The sequence below is a fragment of the Rhipicephalus microplus genome, chromosome X (assembly GCF_043290135.1).
Source record: "Rhipicephalus microplus isolate Deutch F79 chromosome X, USDA_Rmic, whole genome shotgun sequence".
Lineage (NCBI taxonomy): Eukaryota > Metazoa > Arthropoda > Arachnida > Ixodida > Ixodidae > Rhipicephalus > Rhipicephalus microplus.
In genome coordinates, this window is record NC_134710.1 from 453960804 (window position 1) to 453981875 (window position 21072).

Genomic DNA, 21072 nt, shown 5'->3' on the forward strand with positions numbered 1-21072 from the left:
ACTGATACCTGACTACGTAAGTCTGACGTTATCAACCACCAGTGAGACCGCCGTAATCAGCTGATAAACAAGTTCTACGGCTGCTTCTCCTCCACTTAAAGAGCTGGTCGAACACCACTCTCCAAGCACCACATCATGAAAAATTCCGACGCCAGACCCAACCAGAAAAATCTGTCTCACGTTACTCCAAAGAAGCACGAGGCAATTCAATAACGAGTGCAAACGACACTGGAAGATTGCGTTATTAGGCCATTCAACAGCTTTTGGGTATCACCCGTAGCAATCGCTAAAAATTACAGCATATGCACGGAGTGAACATTGAGTGGGCGAAGCATCCATGAGTTCATCCGTGTGTTTGTCCATCCCTCCGTGATTCTGACCATCTGTGCATCTATCCGTCTGTTCGTCCGTCCACACCTCAGGATCCTGCCAAGTTGCACGAGCCGCAGTGGCCTTCTGCAGCTGGCTCTCATCGTGTTCCATGGCCCGTCGATCAGCACGATCCGGCAAGCCCACTCGTGCAGCAACAATCCAGGAGAAGCAGAGATAACGGGTGCCTCGACTGAGTCCCATGCAACCCACGCTGAAGCCAAGAAGAAATCAGCTGCACCGCCAACGTGATCTAGCGAACATTCAGTCAACCGCCATATTGTACGCATGTCTCAGAGATAGCGTTTTCTTAAAAACGATACTAGAAATGGAGAGTGTACCTTGACATCTAGTATATCGTCATCCAATTCAAGTTTCTAGGCATCTCTAACAGATGATGGGATACAGAGTATTGATCGACTGTGAACGCCGCTTGACAACCGGTTAAGTGTCCTCATAAAAAGCTTTGTCTCTAAAAGAAAAATGGAAGCTTGGGTTCGTGTGCCGACTATCGGTAGCTCAAGAAGAGCATAAAGAGTGATGTTTATGCGCTGCCACGTATCACTAATTCCCTGGATTGGTTACAAAATGCTGGCTACAATGGCTAATGGGAAATTGAAGTGGATAACAGGATCTATAGAAGGCTATCGTTGTCACGCCCGACGAACTTTACACATTTCAGGCGCTTTCATTCACTTTGTGTTCAAGTGGGAGACTGATTCAAGTGGGATACCTGCTTGGTACACCTTGATTACGTGTTGTGTTTACTATAACGTTGGAGGAGCATTTAAGAAGGCTAGAACAAGTTTTTCACTCAATACGTTTCGCCGACCCTGCACTGAAACCAAAAAATGTGGTTTTGGCTTCCATGAGCTCATCGGTGACGTGTTCAGCAGCCAAAATATGCCATTTGATCCAGGTAAGCTTGTTGCCATGGCAAATTTCCCAACCCTGTCAGACAAAAATCAGAACGCCATTTTTTTGGGAAGGGAGAGGACTTCGTGTCTGTTGATGACTATTTATTGTCAGTATCTCATGCGTAACATGGGTATTGAAACACCTCACAAGAGAAGATATCCCCCTCGCATGGGGCGAAGATCAACAACCAGGATTTCACGAGCTCTATCAGAGCACGCAAACGCCTCCCGTCCTCACCGACTTCGAAGAAGTAATGCCGACCATATTGCACACAGACGCTAGTAATGTGGGGCTTAGAGCTGTACTCCTAAAGTGACAGGACAACACCGAAAAGGTTATCACTAATGCTAGCTAGGCATTGTCACGAAGAGAAGCCATCTACACAATGACAGAAAAAATGTCTCGCAAGAGGGCAGTCCTCCAATATTGCTCACAGTTGTACCATCTCTCGCTCACAGTTTTCAGCGGTCGCCATTCACTCTGCTGTACTCGTACAGTGACAGGACAACACCGAAAACCTGGTCACTAATGCGAGCTGGGTACTGTCACGAAGAGAAGCCAGCTACACAATGACAAAAAATGTCTCGCAAGGAGGAAGTCCTCCAATATCGCTCACATTTGTACCGTCCCTCGTTCACAGTTTTCAGCGTTCACGATTCACTCTGCTGGTTTGTTGATCTGAAAAATGCATCCCGACGCCTCGCATGTGAAGTCTTCGGCTCCAAGAACTCGACTACATCGTTTCCTACAATTCGGGTAGACCACATGCTAATGCCCACTGTTTTGTCGGTCTGCTGTTGACGCAGCATACCACGACAATGACGACACGGCCTTTTAGGCGTTCTGGACACTGCCGTTTGTTTTTTTTCACTCCAGCAGTTGGACAACGTAGAACGTTCGCCGCTGATTTATTATCTCGAAGAACAAACTTATCACGCGCCGAAGTTATTTGCAAGAGGGCGAGCGTCATACTGCTAGCGGAGTGAGGTACTTTACAAGAGGCACTTCTCATATTGAGGCAGCAGCTATTTTCTCGTCGTTCCCTCGCACTTTGAAGTGAAATCCTCTACGTCTGCCACAACAGGCCAACCACCGGTCACTTAGGCTACACTCGGACATTCGCAAGGACGAGGCAGGCCTCCTTCTTGCTGAAACTTGCCACAGTCATGAAAAGTTTCGTGCAACCGTGTGTAGTCTGCCTGTGCCGCAAGCTACCGCCTGTGAAGCACTCTGGCCTGTTGCAGACTCTTTAATAGCCACCGACACCGTTTTTGCAAAACATGGCATGAGTTTTTAAGGCCTCTTTCAAACATCTACTACCGAAAACATGTGGATATTCAATGCTACCAACTAGCTCACCTGTTGCGTTGAGACAGGACCTCTGCGACGGGTAACGCCAGCGGAAGTGGGACGATTCTTTATCAAATCCATCATTTTGAGACAATTTGGTCCTGCAGTAGTTATCACCGTCAAAACTATTGCGTTCATTGTCAAGCTCTTTGACATCATTCTGCGACTAAGTGGTACCCCTCACAGTCAGACAATGGCATACCATCCCAAAAACAATGGGCTGGCTGAACGCTGGCTAACATGATCAGCATGTACTTAAGTTGAGAACACAAAAACTGGAACGACATTCTACCCTACGTTACATTAGCATACAACAGGTCTCGTAACGAGACCACTCAGACCCAATTAGGCATCGTTTACGGCCATGAAGCTATTACAACAACGTTATATGCATTGCTTCCCATGAAGACGATACTCATAAGACGGAAGCGAAAGTTTTTACACAGCAAGCAGAAGCACGGCAACTTGCCCGGTCACGAACTTTCGAGCAACAGCACTGTGATGCCCGGCATGACAATATCCGGCACAGATCTGTCACATACAACGTGGTGACAGAGTGTGGGTCTGGACCCCCGTTTGTTGTGTGGCGCTCTCCGAAAAACTGTTGTGAAGATACTTAAAATTCTACAATGTTTTCGGACGCATTAGTAACATTAACTACGAGGTCGTTGCCCACGGCCCGAAGTGTGTGAAGCACCGAATACATTCGCCAGATATTATTTACGTGCTTTGCATGAAAACATAATTTCAGTGACTAAGCAGTTTTTCTGCTTAATTAACTTGCATAATTGTGACGATGATTTTTTTGAAGAGGGCAGAATGCCGCACGTATGTGCCTTAGGAGAGGACAAAGAAACAGCGCCAGAACGCTCGGCCAGGACAAGGGTGAAGAAGTCATTACTGCTCATTTTGAAGTTACAGATAAAAGCTAATTTGTTAGTAGTTTTTTGTTTTATCGATGATGCCGCGTCATCACACAGCCATTCAGTTCTCGCACATTTTCAGGAAGAAGCCCATGCTGATATTCACACCGACAGAAGCATCGTGGGTGACGGGGCCGTCATTGTTCAATCGCAGGATGGTTTAGAACAGGTCGTTACGAACGCTAGTCGTAAAGTCATGAAGGCTGCGGTTGTTTAGGAAATAAGCAAGTAGCCACCACACCTATATGGAAGGCCTTTTCGAGCGATCAGCCAACGCGATTCACTGTGCTGGCTGGTAAACCTCAAAAACCATTAGGGCGTCTCGCGAAATGGAGCCTAGTGCAGGAATACGACATAACGGTCGTCTATAAGTCGGGTCGCAACCGTATTCATTCGGACTGTCACGTTCACCGGATGATTCTATGAAAGCCGCCTCCACGGAAAGCGCACAGGCTTTTCTGTTTTTGGCAGCTGTGACTACATTACAGAGGGCACAACAGAAGAAATATGACCGCGAGTTAGTGCTGCTGATCAAGCGCTTAGACCGACAATTTTTTGAGATTACTCATTTTTTTTTGCTCGAAGATTGTCGTCTTTCATCCTCCAAAATGAAGTCTTGTATAAAAGAAATAAACGCAGTGTAGAGAAGTTCCTGCTTGTAGTTTTTACAAAACTAAGACGCGACGTCTTACAAGCATGTCATGATGACCGATCAGCAGGGCATTTGGGAGTGAGCAGAACATTCGCACTTTTCGCACGGAATACTACTGGCCGAAGTTGCTGAATTCTGTGCAGGACTACGTAAGGACTTGTCGGGATCTTCAGAGGTGCGAAACCTCACCAGTGAAACCAGCTGGTCTCCTCAAACGAATTGAGCCACCAAATATCCCGTTCGCACAGGTAAGACTGGACTTACTTGGTCCAATTCCCATGCCGTTGTCAGAGAAGCGATGGATCGTCTTTGCAACCGACTATTTAACTCGACATGCGGAGACAGCATTACTGTTTGGGGAATCGCTGTTGAAGTATTTCAATTCTCTGTGACCAAAATTGTATTGTGGCATGGAGCTCCGACAGTGCTGACAACGGATGGAGGAACAGCGTTTACAGCTGGGCTGACCAATCCCGTTATGGGAAGGACGCACACCTTACATAGGGAAGCCGCGGCGTATCGTCCGCGAGCAAATAGACTAACCGAACGGCTCAGTCGAACGTTAACTGACATGTTTTTGATGTACGTCGACGTGGAGCATTGAACTTGTGGCAGGATATTACCATGCACAACGTTTGCAAACAGCTGTACAGGAGATGACACGAATGACACCTTTTCGAGTTTTTTCGGCCGACCAGTTATCACGCCCCTGAATGTGAAACTAGCTGCAGATTACAACTCTGACCACAACCATACCACCAGCGACTTCATGCAAAAGGCTGTAGAAGCAGGGCAGCAAAACTATAATCTGAAACAAGAAAATACTATGTAGATTAGTATAATTTCCGACAAAAAGACGTGAAAAATACAGTTTTGGAGACAGAGCATGGGTACAGACACCTGGCCGTGTACGTGGGCTCTCCGAAAAGCTACATGAACCTTATTTTGGCCTATGCAAGGTTCTTCGATAGCTTGGTCTCTTGAGCTATCAAGTGATGCCAAAGGAGCAAGTAACATCATTGAGACGGCGGCATCAGACAGAAATAGTGCACGTCTTTTCAATGAAGGCGTACCACGAAAAACAATGAACAATCTATCAACACTGTTGGATTATGCTTGCTCCTACCTGCCATTACTACAATACCATCATGAAACACCTTACATAGAAAAGCCGCGGCGTATCGTTTCGGAATGACGCACTCTCGGAACGGGGATAATCACGTATCAGAAAGATAAGTACGTGCGCCAGATGCTTGCTACGCCCTCCATGCTGTCTGTAGTGTGCGTGCCAAACGGAGAAAGCGAAGCGCCAGTGAAGCATGCCAGAAACAACGCTTACAACTCAAACTGTACGGGACAAGAGAAGAAGACGAGGTTTCGAACTCAAAAGAAGCGAAGGAGTTCTAAACAGAAACATTTTTTTCTAACTCGCTTGTTCGAAGGGCACACGTTCGCCCATTTTAGCTAAAATATTCAAGTGGACTTTTTTAACTGTGCGTGCAGAATACATTATTGACCTGCTCCTTTTAACTAAAAAATTAGGTGATTTGTAGGAGCCTGCGTACTTTAAAATATTTTCCCTACTGATATCCTACTCATTAACAGAACACCAGAAGATGTTCGCTCTCTTTCAGCTCACATTTCAGTACACAGGCGATAACCAGCAAAAAGCACAGGTCCGAATTTGCTTACAATGTTGACAACTGCACCTTCACCACTATTCCAATTTACAAAAATCCTGAAATAATGATTTCCAACGAGCTGAAATAGGGCACTCACCTTGAAATTACTACTAGCACAGCCCTGAAAAAACTACGCTCACTTAAAAGCCGTCTTAAGCACTACAATCAAATAAAAGATATGCAACTTTTATCCGATCTGTACTATATTAGGCCAGCCCCAGCTGGTTCCCGTTTACCCTCGAATAGATTTTTAAAATTCAAGTGATGCAAAATATCAATAATGATTATTCCTAATATTTACAGACTAACAGTGTCACCGACCCATCTAACTCAATAAATTCACCACAAACCTGAACAATTATTCTCACGGCTAAAAAAAGTTGCAAAGTGTACACAGCAGAGTAAAAATAGACATTTCATGTCATATTACTTATTTTCGTGGCAGACTGATGCGTTAAAAGCATTCCCAGATTCTTGCCAAATACTCTTCCAATACCAATTCTGCGAAATACTCATTTTTCCTTTGACAATTAGAAATAGAAACCCACTGAAACCTACTCTAACCACCTATTTTCTATTGACCTATCTAAAACTGCAATTGAAAGAAAAGTGCTTGCCTCACAAAAAACACAAATGAAAGTGCCAAAAAATTCACTAAGCGATGAGTCTGTGTCATGCTACTAATGCATAGTTTTGTTTTAGAATTCTCAGATCACATCATTTTCAATGACACTTTCTTTCATCAATTTTGTTGTTCATAACATTATTTGAATATTGTGTGTTCAATAAAAAGTACACTTGTGGATCTAACTTCAGCTGACCAATATATACTTTATCTCTTTTGCAGTTGTTTCGCAGTGAACATTACTTTAAGATCACAAAAAGGGTGGTTTCTGGGGCCTAGGTGTCTACCGCCGCCGCCGCCGCCTGTGATGTCCATAGTCAATATGACACAGGATGAGATTAAAAAAATAGAAACACACAGAACAGAACTATCGAACCAATGCCCTTAGCGTGGCAGCTCCGTAGTCTACCACAGAGCTACGCCGGTGGGTGAACTCCGTGGCGAATTAACCCTGTGCAGGCTTCATGTACGGTAAAGAATTTGTGCGAGAATAACGATGTGCCACATAATGCGAATTGTGTATAATATGGGCCACTGAATTCTATAACTCATTACAAAAGGCTCAGGCATACTTCTTCAAAATTGTCAGTCACAGCCTCCAATACCCACATATTACATTACAAGAGCGTAGCGGGTACCAGGCTTTTACGAATAATCAGGAATCTTGGCATTGTAGACGATCCCCCACAACAAAACGATTTTAATGATTTATGACGTAGGGGGTACCATTTACATGTGCTAGTAGTAGGGGCTCCAAGATTTGGGTTATTGATTGATATTTGGGGTTTCACGTCCCAAAATCATCATGTGATTATAAGAGATTCCGTGGCGTAGGGCTCCGAAAATTTAAACCGCCTGGTATCTTTAACGTGCTCCCAAATCTGAGCACACGGGCATATAGCATTTTGCCCTCCATCAGAAATGCAACCGTCACAGACGGGATTATATGCCGCGACCTCCAGGTCAGCAGCCGAGTACCTTAGCCGCTAGACGAGCGTGGCGGGGTGCTCCAACAGTATACAAAAATGTTTTACAAGGGCCACACTTCTCCCTTTCGCTGTGGCTGGCTGCATGTTCTGTGCAGGCCTAGTGGTTTTGTAGGAATAATCTCGTACATGATTTGGAGTTAATATTCTTGTTATGGTGTGTTTTTTAAAGAGCAATTGAAATAGCATGACTTTGTACATCATTTTGTCGTTTTTTATATAAACCATTATGATTTGTGTCAAGAAATATAATTAACGGGTCTTTTCTGCAGTATTATGTCAAGAGATTTGGCATTACTATTAAAATAATGAAACTAAGCATAGGAGTTCTTTTGAGAGTGTGGTAGTCTCTCCATAGCAAGGAGCTAATGCCGAGTCTTGCCACAAACGGGTCCAGGCAAAAGGAGCTTCCGATTCACCTGGGCATTTAAAAGGCTCAACAGAAAGCGCGTTCACATCCTATAAATATTGTTCGGGTGTGGGTGCCCCATAGGCACCCGCTTTCACACTCAGTCGAAAAGCAATATGTAAAAGCGAGCAGTGATAGGCTGCCTTGGGCAGTTTAAAACCAAACTTCGACGAGGCAATCGTGGGTTGGCCGCAAAGGGCAGCGGAGGACTACCGTGTTATCGGCCTCTTTTTCTAACCCTTCGCCATTTTATTTCAAAACGAAAAATAAGTATTTACCTACCTACCTGCCAAGAGTGCCGCAGTTGCTGTTGAGCTAAACCACCGCTGCTGACTTGGGCTTCGATGGCACGCTGGACACGTTGCCCGTTGTCTGTTGTGGCGGTCTAGATGGGTTGGCCGCAACTGCAACGCAGATGAAGTCACTAGGTACAGCTGAGGAATTTTTCGCTATATTGTCATACGCGTACGTACAGCTAAAGCTATCAGATACAAAAGCATGACTTTGAAACCAAGGGGGCTGCATGCACTGAGTACACACATGAAAACAATGCTAAGAACTTTTGAAACGTTGACCACGCTGATGATTTGTGGAACAAAGTCATGCACAAAATGTTAACAAAATTCTTTGGCTGTTTGGCACATATGTGGAGTTTCACGCCACAAAACCAGCATAAGTATATGAGAGGCGCCGTAGTAGAGAGCTCAGGAAATACCGGCCACCTGAAGTTCTTTACCGCGCTCCTTAATCTGAGCACACGGGCCTACAGCATTTTCACCTCCATCGAAAACACAGCCGCTGCAGCCGCCTTTCCACCCCATGATGTGCGAGTGAGCCATCGAGATCCTTAGCCTGTAGACAACCGCGTCGGGGTTTCACTGTTTCTGAGCCGAAAATCTCTTACCAAACGTAATAAACGCATTTAAAGCATATATTTTCTTGTAGAACGCAGCAACAAGAAAGCTGTGTTTATTCCCTTGCGACAATGGACGCTATCATTTAAATACGTCGCTTACCCTTACTTAAAAAGAAACCACGAACGCTCAGCTAATGCTAAATTACGTGCTCTAGTTGCACAGGGTTGCTTTGGTATCACCTTTAATTCAGACAAGATGCTATACAATTAAGTTTTTTGAAGATAGTGCCGTCTCTGTTGAGATATTGGTTGTTCCTATATATATATATATATATATATATATATATATATATATATAGGCAGGCATGGTGGTTGAGTGGCCGTAGCGTTGCATATAGTACAGTAGATCCTCCGTGAGCGGTCACAACGTCGTTTATTTCGACGTTTCGGCCTAGAGTCTGGCCTTCATCAGGATTAAAGGTACAGTTTGTTGGTGCTCAGCTTTATACAATCTCAAATCAGAGGGAAAGGAAAGAGAAAAAAGACAGAAGAAAAAAAGAGAAAAAGAATATAAGGCGGACTCCCCTCGGGCGCCCCCCTTGCACTCTTCCTTCCACGTCCCCCTTCATCTCTCTCCCCTTTCTCCCCTTCACCTTTCTGATGTCAGTGGTCTGTGTATGCTTCCTTTCACTAACGACTTCTTCCCTACCAGACGGTGCCTCCTGGCACTGGCGGTTCGGTGTGGGGCAAAAAAGGGCTTTTTTAGGAAGTTCTAAGCCTTTAACTACTCGGAGCCCCGTCAACATTTCGTCGTAGAAAGAGGGGTACCGCGTATTGGGGCAGAGGCGGGTAAGCGGGCATTTTAGGAAGTTTTAAGCCTTTAACTATTCGGGGTCCCGTCAACATTTTGTCGTAAAAAGAGGGGTTCCGCGTATTGCGGCAGAGGCTGGTAAGTGGGCGCAGTGCGAATTCCTTGCCCGCTTCTGGATTACGCGTGCAGTGGGGGCCTCCCGGCTGTGCACAGGGTTGCTGTTGGGCATGTCATGCATGGCACAATTGATTGGGTAGTAAAATAAAAGAGAAAACAGACGACAGCTGCACTTAGGAAGAGTAGTTACACTTGGAATTGTTTTGAGCTGTCCAGTGCCCTTCGCAGCCGCAGTGCCATGAACTCAGTTACTATTTTCATTATTGCCGTTATTGTTTTCTAATGCTTTAATTGCTGCAAGTGTTCCAGGATTCTTATTTATTCCTCTATCGAGGGTGTTAAATCGGTGGTTAAGGTATGACTCTAGTTGTTCACGTTCTCGATTTGATTTAAATCCCGTCTCTAAGAGCGTTACTGATAGTTTGTCGAATGCATGGTCGGGAAGATTGAGATGTTTTCATAGAGGTAGACTTGGGGCTGATTTCGCACGGGCTCTGAGATTATTGAAGCGAATCCTAGATGGTGTTTCTGTTTGTCCGATGTACTGCATACCACACACGTTGCATTCGAGTAGGTATACCACATTACAGGAATCGCATGTTAGGTTTCCTCGTATGTCATTCGAAAACTTGGATTGTGTGCTGGTTGCTTTGTGTGTTTCTCGCATCACCTTACATACAAGACATCGTGGCTTTAAACAAGGTCGGCATGAATTATTGGGGGGTGATGTGTTAATTTGAGAGTGGACAAGTGTGTCTTTGAGGTTACGTGGTCGTCGGTAAACGACGTCGGGAGCGGATGGAAATGCGCGTTTCAGATGTTCACTTTGTTCCAGAATGTTGTAATGTCATTTAAGCATATTGTTTTCATTGGGGAAGTTTGTGCTGTAAGTCAAGCAGAGGTTTGTTCGTTGGGGGTCTTCTTGCGGTGGTTGCTTCATAAGTAAGTCTTCACGCTTCAGTTTTCTCGCTTTTTGAACAGCTTCATTAATTACATGTGGGGGGTATTTTTGTTTCTCGAGCATGAGTTTTAGCCTCTCTGAGCTCGTGTCAAAGTCAGCGTCTCTAGAGCAGATTCGCTTAAACCGGTGAGCCTGGCTGTACGGAATACTGTTTTTACAGTGGCGTGGGTGATCGCTTTGGTAATGGAGGTATTGTTGTCGATCCGTTGGTTTGCGATATAGGGTTGTGGAGAGGTTCTCTTCTTCTATCCTTATGGTAACATCAAGAAAATTTACGGTTACTTGCGAATATGTATATGTAAAGTGTATGTTCGGATGTACAGTATTGTAATTGTCGATAAAGCTGAGAAGTTCGTCCTCGCTGTAGGTCCAAATAAGAAAGATGTCTTCTATGTATCTTCTGTATAACATTGGTTTCAGTGAACTTTGTGTAAGAAATTCAGATTCTAGCTTTCCCATAAATATGTTGGCATAATTAGGTGCCATTTTGGTGCCCATAGTGGTCCCGATGATTTGTCGAAAATACTCTTGGTTAAACTCGAATGACTTTAATTCGAGGACCATCCTCATCAAAGTTGCGATGGCAGAGAAATCTGGGGTGTTAGATTGTCTATGGTTTGTGTACATGTTGCTGTAATGTTCGATGCAGCTTGGCGAAAGGTGCTAGGTGCTTTATGGAGAGGTTCATGGTTCTGGAAACGCTGAAACGGCTGTAAGTTTGGCAGGGTCATGAAGAATGCGGCCTTTCAAAACCACGTGGCCAAGGATCGTAAGCTTTCGATCGGCAAAATTGCACTTCATCATATTCAGTTGCAGCCTCGCTGCCGAGAGACAAGCGAAGATTTTATCGAGGTGGGCTAAATTGGTTGGGAAATCAGTTGAAGAGATGACAGTGTTATCTAAATAACAAAGCCTAACGTTTCAAATGAGGCCTCAAAGAATAGTGTCCATCATTCGCTAAAAAATAGCTGGCGCGTTGCAGAGGCAGAAGGGCATGACTTTGAATTGGTACAGCTGATCAGGCGTGACGAAAGCTGTTTTTTCGCGATCAGCTTCTGCCATGAGTACCTGCCAGTATTCACAGCGCAGATCTAAAGAAGAGAAGGATTCGCCTCCCTCTAGGCTGACCAAGTCTTTGTCAATTCGCGGCAGTGGATAGACAGCTTTGCGCATGATTCGGTTAAGACGTCGGCAGTCCAGGCAGAATTCAATGGATGCGTTCATCTCCACCAGCACAACTGGAGAGACCATGGGACTACTTAAACGGTTCGATTAAGCCAGGTTTTAGCATATCGTCGACCTGTTTATTGATGTCATGGCGTTCGGCAGTTGACATGGTATATCGACGCTGTCGTAGTGGTGTCTTTTGAACGGTATGAATACAGTGAACAACAGATGACGCTTGACCTAAGGAAAGCTAATTGGGGTTAAAGGAGGCTCGGAACCACTGGAGGAGCTCTATTGGCTGTTTCTGCTGCCCAGACGTGAGGTAGAAATCAATGAACATGCGGAATACAGCCATAGGGTCATTGGCGTCAGTTCCGGGTGTAGTGGCACAAGTTTGTAAGAATGACTTGTTTGGATACATTGGGTCTTCGAAAATAAAATCTAAGGTCTCAAGGCTCCTCAGATACTCGCCGCTTAGCAGGGCGTATGGACAACCAGAGGCGTTGCACGCATAAAGTCCCGCCAAACCATTCAAAAAGTTTATGGTGGCAAATGGGAGGACGATGGTTCGGTGGTGCGCACTAGCTATAGATGGTTGGAACAGGAGCGTCGAGTTATTGGCCGCAGAGGAAAACACAGGCACTAGAATGGCGAAAAGGGCACAATGCAGACATCAGCTGAGGCAGACACTATCGAGGTACTATGACTGTTGACATCAGTGCATGGATTCGTCAACGTGAGTTCAGCACGAGGGCAGTCAACGGGGCCCTGATCAGTAGAGAGAAAGTTCTATCCTAGTATGACGTCGTAAATGAACGTGGAAGAACAACATACTTGACGGCGTACTAAACATTTTGAATAAAAACACGTGCTGTCCACAGAGCCGTCGACGCGATGAAATTGGAGGTGGCTCTGTCTGTACACAAGTACAGAAGACTGTCGTTGGTGGGGCTGCTTGAGAAGCGCCAGGAGCAGTCATGGTGAACGGTGGGGGTAGCATCCGATTGCCAAAATTCAGGTTGATGGGAACCCCGGCTCCTCCAGCTCTTAAAATACGGGTGTTGTACATCGACAAAGGTTTGGATGCAGCATGGCGAAAAGGGCTTTATGCGGCAGGTCTGGCTGCTGGCGAGCGCGTGCGCGTGCTACTATCACAACCACCGACTAAGTTTGTCTTCTTCTGTAACAGCGGAGCATCTGTCATTCAGACTCATTATTATATATATATGATGAGATCTAACAGAAAATAATGCCAAAGAATGTATAGCGAAGTTATTAGAACAAATGTAAAGAAGAAGAAAAAAAAGTGGGTGAAAAAATAACTTGCCCTGAGCAGGAATTGATCATACGACCTTCGTATAACGCGTTCGATGCCCTATCCACTGAGAAATCATGGCGGCTATCCCACCAGTCACTTTATTGGGTTTATATGTGAGTTTAAACGTGGGAGTGTCAGTCAGCGCCATCTGTAGCCACCGCGGCGAGAGTAGAACACTCTTTTATGAGCCTGTGTGGTGTCTCGTAGAACGTGAAATTATTACGAGTGGGCAGCTAACCAATAGTCTCTCGTATACAATTTAGGACTTTTATTTCTTCTTATATAACTGTCTTCTGATTTACATTGGTTCTAATAAGTTCCCCCAATACATTCCTAGGCATTATTATCTGTTAGATCCCGTTATTATTGTGTCAAAACACGGAAAAATGAGCCCTTAGGTAAACACTTCTTTCCCTTATTCATTAACGAGTGTCTCGTACTAGCGGACTTGGTGCCGTTAGGTTGTATACAATGGACCATTGGTCAGCTGCCCGCTCGTAATAAGTTCACGTGCTACGTGACGCCACACAAGCTCATAAAAGGGTGTTCTAGATTCGCCGCGGTGGCTACAGATGGCGCTGACTGACACTCTCACATTTAAACTCACATAAAAACCCAATAAATGGCTGGTGGGATAGCCGCCGTGATAGCTCAGTTGCTAAAGTACCGAATGCGTTGTTCGAAAGTCAAAGGCTCGATTCCTGCTCACGGCAAGTTATTTTTTCACCTACTTTTCTTTCTTCCTATTTACATATACATTGCTTCTAAGAACTTCCCTACAAATTCCTTGGCATTATTTTCTGTTATATGCCGTTATATTGTGTCAAAACATGGAAAAACAAGCCCTTAAGTCTTTTTTCCGTATATATATATATATATATATATATATATATATATATATATATATATATATATATATATATATATATATATATATATATATATATATATATTTATATATATATATATATATATATATTTATATATATATATATATATATATATATATATATATATTTTTATATATATATATATATATATATACGTGTGTGTTGGGGTGGGTGTTATGGCTTCAATGAATTTATGCTTCCCGTAAAATGCTGAATTGATTCCACTTATAAAAACTATCTTCATTCACTGTAATTCAACAGAGTGACTTGGTTGAGTTGGTTTATTCTTAACGAGCTTATGGCGCAAAAAAACACGCAAGAAGGACAAGCGCAACTCACTGTACAGTACTTGGGTGAAAGTGTACAATGTGAATGCATTGGGTAGATTAAAACACTCCGCTTTACAGCTTCTTCGCATCAAACTATGTAAGTACCACGCATTCATTGACAGTTGGTCATAATGCGTGCTGCGAAGCGATAAGAAATATCTCACTTTTCTGCACCGCTTATATTCAATTTTGCTTTGGGCATTGTAGTATGAAATTCTATGATAATGTGGGAGGATCCCAGTTCAAAAAAGAAATGTTGAGTGACCTTTGTGCTTCCTTTTGGGGAGTAGAGTGCGACAGCGATAATTTTCTTTTAATGCGTACTTCAACCACTCTGTATATATTTTTTATTGTGTGTTGCTACTGGAGACGTTCAATTGCAGATTACTACAGTGTAATCAAAGAAAATGAATATGGCTTATCTCAGCAAAGCTTTCATTTATACCTTTATTCTGTGTAATAGGTTGCAAGCTATAAACCAAGAGCAAATTGTTTGACAATTGATATGAAACCACTTCGCCGTCCTATGGGAATACGCGAAGTAACTTGTGTGCCTTCTGTAATCAGTGACTTACTTTAAACCACAAGGCCGTTATGATAATTGCGTGCTATAGGGACCGACAGAAATTTACGTTTGTACCACGCAATATTACAACTGAATATATTGTGAAGCATGTATACAGGACCTGTGTTTTTGTAAAGCATGAAAGTTTTTTCACTGCATGTGCAAGCAAAGAACGTTCTATTAATTAGTGCCAAGCAGACGTTTAGTTGTTGTAGAACACCTTATTGCCACGCAAGCTACTTGAGAGCGATATTCACTAGCACCTGGAATTTTGAATGCGAAGCATTTTTTAGCGGACTTCGGCGACTTTGAGCGTATTGTTACGGGCAAACGGCGCCGGAAAATTTGTTTACTATTGAGAAAACAAGAAGGCATACAAGATGGAGCCTAGTCTGCACGAAAGCTCCGACAGCGTCTTATTCCTTATCGAGTTTCGAGTTATCCATGGCGCTACGTAACATTAGCCCCAAGCAGCGAAGGCACCGTCTTGGTGGTCGGTTGGTCCGTGTGGTATTGCATCAGCCGAGATACGTGCACAACGTCAGAACACGAGCGGGTGCTGGTGCTGTTAAATGATTCAATTTCATAGTTCATGTCGGTAACTTGGCGCACGACACGGTATGGACCCAAGTGTAGCGAAGTCAGCTTTTCGCACAGGCCAACTCGCCGTGATGGCCTGCTGAGAAGGACCGTGTCACCACGCTGGAAGTTGACATCGTGGTGGCGGGCATTGTACAGCAGTCGTTGGCGGTCTTGCTAATCACTAAGACGAAGGCGAGCAATTTCACGTGCCTCTAGAGCTCTAGAGATAACATCGCGGGCGTAGTCCAATGTGTGGGTAACGGTAGGAAGGAGCGTGCCAAAAGTTAGCGTGGGTTCTTGTCCATACATGAGAAAAAAAGCGAGAAACCTGCAGTATCTTGCCGGGACGTATTATATGCAAATGCCACAAATGGCAGGACCGCATCCCAGTAACGGAGGTCAGTGGAAGCATACATGGCGATCATTTCTGTGATAGTTCGATTTAACCGTTCTGTGAGCCCATTGGTTTGAAGGTGATAGGCTATTGTGCACTTGTGTCTTGTAGCGCAAGAATGCAACATGTCTTGTACAACCTGGGATAGGAAGTAGCGACCCCGATCGGTAAGTAGTTGTCGAGGGGTGCCGTGATGTAGTATGACGTCTTCTAGGAGAAAGTCGGCGACATCGGTTGCACAACTGGTAGGAAGGGCCCGCGTGATGGCATACCGAGTGGCGTAGTCCGTGGCGTCTGCTATCCACTTGTTCCCACCGACCGATAAAGAGAAAGGTGCAAGTAGGTCAAGACATACCCTATAAAATGGTTCCGATGGTATCTGAATGGGCTGAAGGAATCCTGCTGGAAGGGTTGTTGGCTTTTTGTGGTGTTGACAGGATTTACAAGAAGCGACGTAACGATGGACGGATCGGTATATCCCTGGCCAGAAGAAGCGACGTCGAACACGGTCATAAGTGCTTGAGACTCTCAAGTGACCAGCCATTGGAATGTTATGTAGCTGCGCGAGTACAGTCCGACGCATATGTTGGGGTATGACAAGTAGCAGGTTAGACCCATGAGGGTGCATGCTGTAGCGATATAATACGCCGTCTCGGAGCAGGAACATACGAAGAGACGGAGGAGTTGTGGGACCAGTCAGCCGAAGGATGATATTTCTCAAGCGAGGATCACGAGGTTGCTCATCTTCGGTGTTGCCGAAGGTGGAAAGTGCCAGCATGCAAGTAGACTCGACCACTCTGAGGAACGTCCGGTGGGTCGACTGGATGACGTGACAAGCAGTCGTCCTCTTCATGGTGGTGGCCCGATTTGTAAAGGACGGTGTACGAATATTCTTGTAGCCGTAGAGCCCATCGGCCGAGACGTCCACTAGGATCTGTTAAGGACGACCATGAGCATAAGGCGTGACGGTCAGTGACAACTGTGAATGGCCGTGCATACAAATATGGCCGAAATTTACCCACTGCCCAAACGAGCGCAAGACATTCACGTTCAGTGATTGAGTAATTTCGTTCCGCTGGTGATAAGAGACGGCTAGCGTATGCAAAGACGTGCTCGCAGCTGTGCTGTCTTTGTGCCAAAACTGCTCCGATTCCATGGTCACTTGCGTCGATGCGCACTTCAGTTGGAGCAGACATATCAAAGTGGCCGAGAATTGGTGGCGTCGTAAGTCTGGCGGTCAGCTCAGCAAATGTTCTGGCTTGTTTAGGTCCCTAAACAAAAGTCAGATCTTTCTTCAGTTATTCCGTGAGTGGGCGCGTGAAGCGAGCGAACTTCCGCAGAAGTCTGCGAAAGTAGGAGCAGAGGCCCAGAAAGTTCCGAACATCGTTCGCAAAGGGAAATCTTTGACTGCGCGGATTTTCTCAGGGTTGGGACGAACGCCAGAAGAATCAACAAGGTGACCGAGGACAGTGAGTTGCCGGCGGCCGAAGTGACATTTGGACAAGTTCAACTGAAGCCCAGCTTTGCGGAAAGCAGAAAGAATAGTCGAGAAACGCTCAAGGTGTGTTTCAAAAGTCGTTGAGAAGACATTGACGTCATCAAGGTAACACAAGCAGATTGACCATATAAAACTGTGAAGGAGAGCATTCATCATTCGTTCGATTGTTGCTGGGGCATTGCATAACCGGAACGGCATTACTTTAAACTGATAGAGTCTGTCGGGACTTATGAATGCTGTATTTTCACGGTTCATGTCTTCAACTGCAATCTGCCAGTAGCCGGAACAAAGGTCGATGGAAGAAAACTAACTTGCTCCTTTAAGGAATTCAAGGGTGTCATTTGTCCTCGGCAGGGAATACACGTCTTTTTTCGTTACCTTGGTAAGATTCCGGTAGTCTACACAGAAACGTCAGCTGTCATCTTTCTTTTTGACGACGACGACAGGCGAAGCCCAGGGGCTTGAAGAAGGCTCAATGATGTTCCGAGCAAGCATCTTGTCGACTTCTTTCTGAATCACGTGGCGTTTGGTGAGGATATCTGATAGGGCCGCTGATGTAACAAATATGCATCGCCAGTGTTAATCCGATGCTTTACGATGGTAGTTTGGCCTATTCGTTGGTCGTGGAGATCAAAGATGTCTTCATACGACGCAAGAAGGCCACGAAGCGCGTACACATGCTTGGCAGGGAGATCAGATGTGATCATTTTCGTTATGCCATCTTAAGTAGTGCCCAACTCAAGACTGAAAGGTGACGGTATATCCTCTGTTAAAGCGGAAATGTAGTAGTCGCTGGCTGAGGCAAGTGTTTCTAAGTGTATTCCTCGGGGTAGCACTTCCGCACAAATTCCAAAATTGACAATAGGCAGACGTAATGCGTTGTCCTTCATAGCGATAATCATGTGCGGGAACGTTACATTGAACGAAGAGAGGACGGCAGCGTTAGGTGACACCACATAATCTCCGTCGGCCACAGGCGGATCGGAAGAGACGTCTATATGAGTCACAGCTCAACATAATAGGCGAATGTGCTCGACGGTGCATAGACGTGGAGGCGCAGGAGCAGGATGGCCAATGGCATGTGGTAAAGCAAGTTGAACAACACGAGCAGAACAGTCAATTAGGACGGAATGCTCCAACAGAAAATCTAATCACAGAATGATTTCATGTGGGCAGTGGTTCAGGGCGTAAAACAAAACAGAAGTATGACATCCAGCCACAGTGACGTGGGTGGCACACATCCCAGTGACAGTTGACGTTGCTCCATCAGCTACTCTGACTACAGTGATAGGAGAAGGCGTAAGCACTTTCTTTAGCCGAGCCTGATGATTATAGTTCATTACAGATATGTGAGCATCAGTGTCAATGAGTTCTATTGAAGGTGTGCTGTCTATATTTACGTTGATCAAGTTCTTGTGTCCGGGTAGCGTATGCAGAGGAATTTTGGATCGGGTCGTCAAGGCGAGCTCACCTCTAGGAGCTGCGCCCGCTAGTTTTCCGAGGACTGGTGGCAGCAGAAGGGAGAGGGAGAGCGGCGATGGTTAGGTGAGGGGGACAGGCGTCCGGATGGCGACGGCGAGCGGTTTGTTGGAGCGGGCATGGGTAGCGAAGCATTTCATGGTCGACGTATATTGGCATGCGGGAACCATTACGTGGGCGCTGGGTGTTTGCGTAGTGCGGCCATGGCTGCAAATTTCAGGAATTACGGCAATGACGTGAAATGTGGCCGACTCGTCCGCAGTGGAAGCAGATGGGTCTAATGTTGGGGGTTCGCCATTCTATTGGCGAACCCCCAACGTAAACGGTTCTGTGTGGAACCGTTTACGTAACTTTTTAACAACTAACTTAAAGAAGGAATTGTATTTTTCTATAGTACATTCTCATTTTAGTTACTGCTCGTTAGTGTGGGGAACAGGAATTAAGACTCATAATGAAAAGCTTTCTTCTTTACAGAGGAAATCAGTCAGGCTACTTAATTCGGCGTATAATGTAGATGCGTCCGCTCTCATGTTAAAGTACCGAATTCCACAATACTGCCTTGTTTACAAAATAAAATTGTCAATGTACATATATTGTGAAGTATCGGGAAACTGGGGTTCATTTAGCCATCGCTATTTAAGCAGGAACACCGGCCACGACCTTCGTAAAACACACATAGTTGTGGAAAGAACACGCACAAACTATGGAATGCAAACAATAGACTTCCAAATTATGAAGTTATGTAATGAGCGTCCTGCAATAATTGAACTAGCACGATCGTGCACCAACTCCAAAAAATTCAAAATGAAAATTCGGTCCCTCTTTAACACTTAGGATAAATGCACTCTCAGCACGGTAGGGTGAGCTACAGTCTCTCAAACTATTTGTATGTATATATTTTTGTGTATATATATATATATATATATATATATATATATATATATATATATATATGTTTATGTATGTTCAGCAATGAATACTATTGTTATAATGGTTATTTCTATTGCTCTTTTTATTTGTATGTATATATTTTGTGTATGTCTATATGTTATGTGTGCTCATCAATGATTTCTATTGTTACAATAGTGAATTCTTTTGTTCCTTTTTTTATTTGTATGTATATATTTTATGTATGTATATATGTTTATGTGTGCGCATTGCAATAATTTATATTGTTTCTATTGCTACTATTACGCCCAGCGCGAGCAGGACCATGTCAGGGGGCTAACCACCTCTTTTTGTCCTGACAGCGGGCAATGCTTTTTTGTGCTGTCCAAAAAATGAATAAATGAATAAATGAACCAAGTTCCGGTAACGAGGACGGTTGTACAGACCGCGGGGCATATCAGGTACACTAGGTAATTGGTCAGGTCTGTTAATTAGGTAGAGCGTCTGTAGTTCGTCGTTGGCCAGTTTCTGGCGGACAACGGTCTGTATTAAAGAAATTGTTGCACGAGAATTGTCAGTGGCACAAGCATGATCAGCATTGGAAGATTTGGCCTCATTGTGTAGAGCGTCTGTAGTTCGTCGTTGGCCAGTTTCTGGCGGTCAACGGTCTGTATTAAAGAAATTGTTGCACGAGAATTGTCAGTGGCACAAGCATGATCAGCATTGGAAGATTTGGCCTCGATTTCACGGCGGACGATGCGCACAATATTGTCGGTAGTAGCAGCGGCTGAAGGGAGACGTGATTTTCGCAGGTAGACTTGGCAGTGATGTTGGAAATACGAGAAAATTGAGGAGTAATACGACGACTTTTCGCTTCTTTAAAGCGTCGGCATTCGTTTAAGATGTCGAAGAGTTGCGGAACACAAGGAGAGTGAATGCATCATCCGCGATTCATTGGAGGATGTGCGCGACCTTTTTGGATTCCGGCATTTTGTCGTCTACCGTGCGGCAGAGGGCGAGCACATCCTGAATGTATGTCACGTATGACTCGGTACAGGACTGCAGTCGGCCCGCGAGTTCTTTCTGCGCCAAACTACGACGTCCAATGGGCTTGCCAAAGAGGTCGATGAGTTTGTGTTTGCAAATATCCCAACTCGTGATTTCTTCCTCATAGTTGGAAAAGCAGATTTTGGCCGTGCCCTCGAGGTAAAATAGAATATTGGCCAACATGAGCGTTGGGTCCCAGCTGTACAGTGCACTGACCCGTTCGTATAGCTGAAGCCATTTATCGACATCCTTGTCG

The 21072-nt window shown here is 44.8% G+C and overlaps 1 protein-coding gene across 2 annotated transcripts in view; it reads right to left on the bottom strand.

Moving 5' to 3' along the window:
* The window catches only part of LOC142776641 (uncharacterized), a 65749-nt gene that overhangs the window by 21675 nt on the left and 23002 nt on the right, over positions 1-21072 (bottom strand). The window contains exon 5 of one of the 2 annotated variants that reach the window (XM_075880628.1): positions 8201-8318. In XM_075880628.1, coding sequence (XP_075736743.1) covers positions 8230-8318 — 89 coding nt within the window. In that variant the 3' untranslated portion in view covers positions 8201-8229. Of the gene's footprint in view, positions 1-8196; positions 8319-21072 lie in introns of both variants that reach the window. The other variant, XM_075880629.1, reaches the window with a different exon arrangement.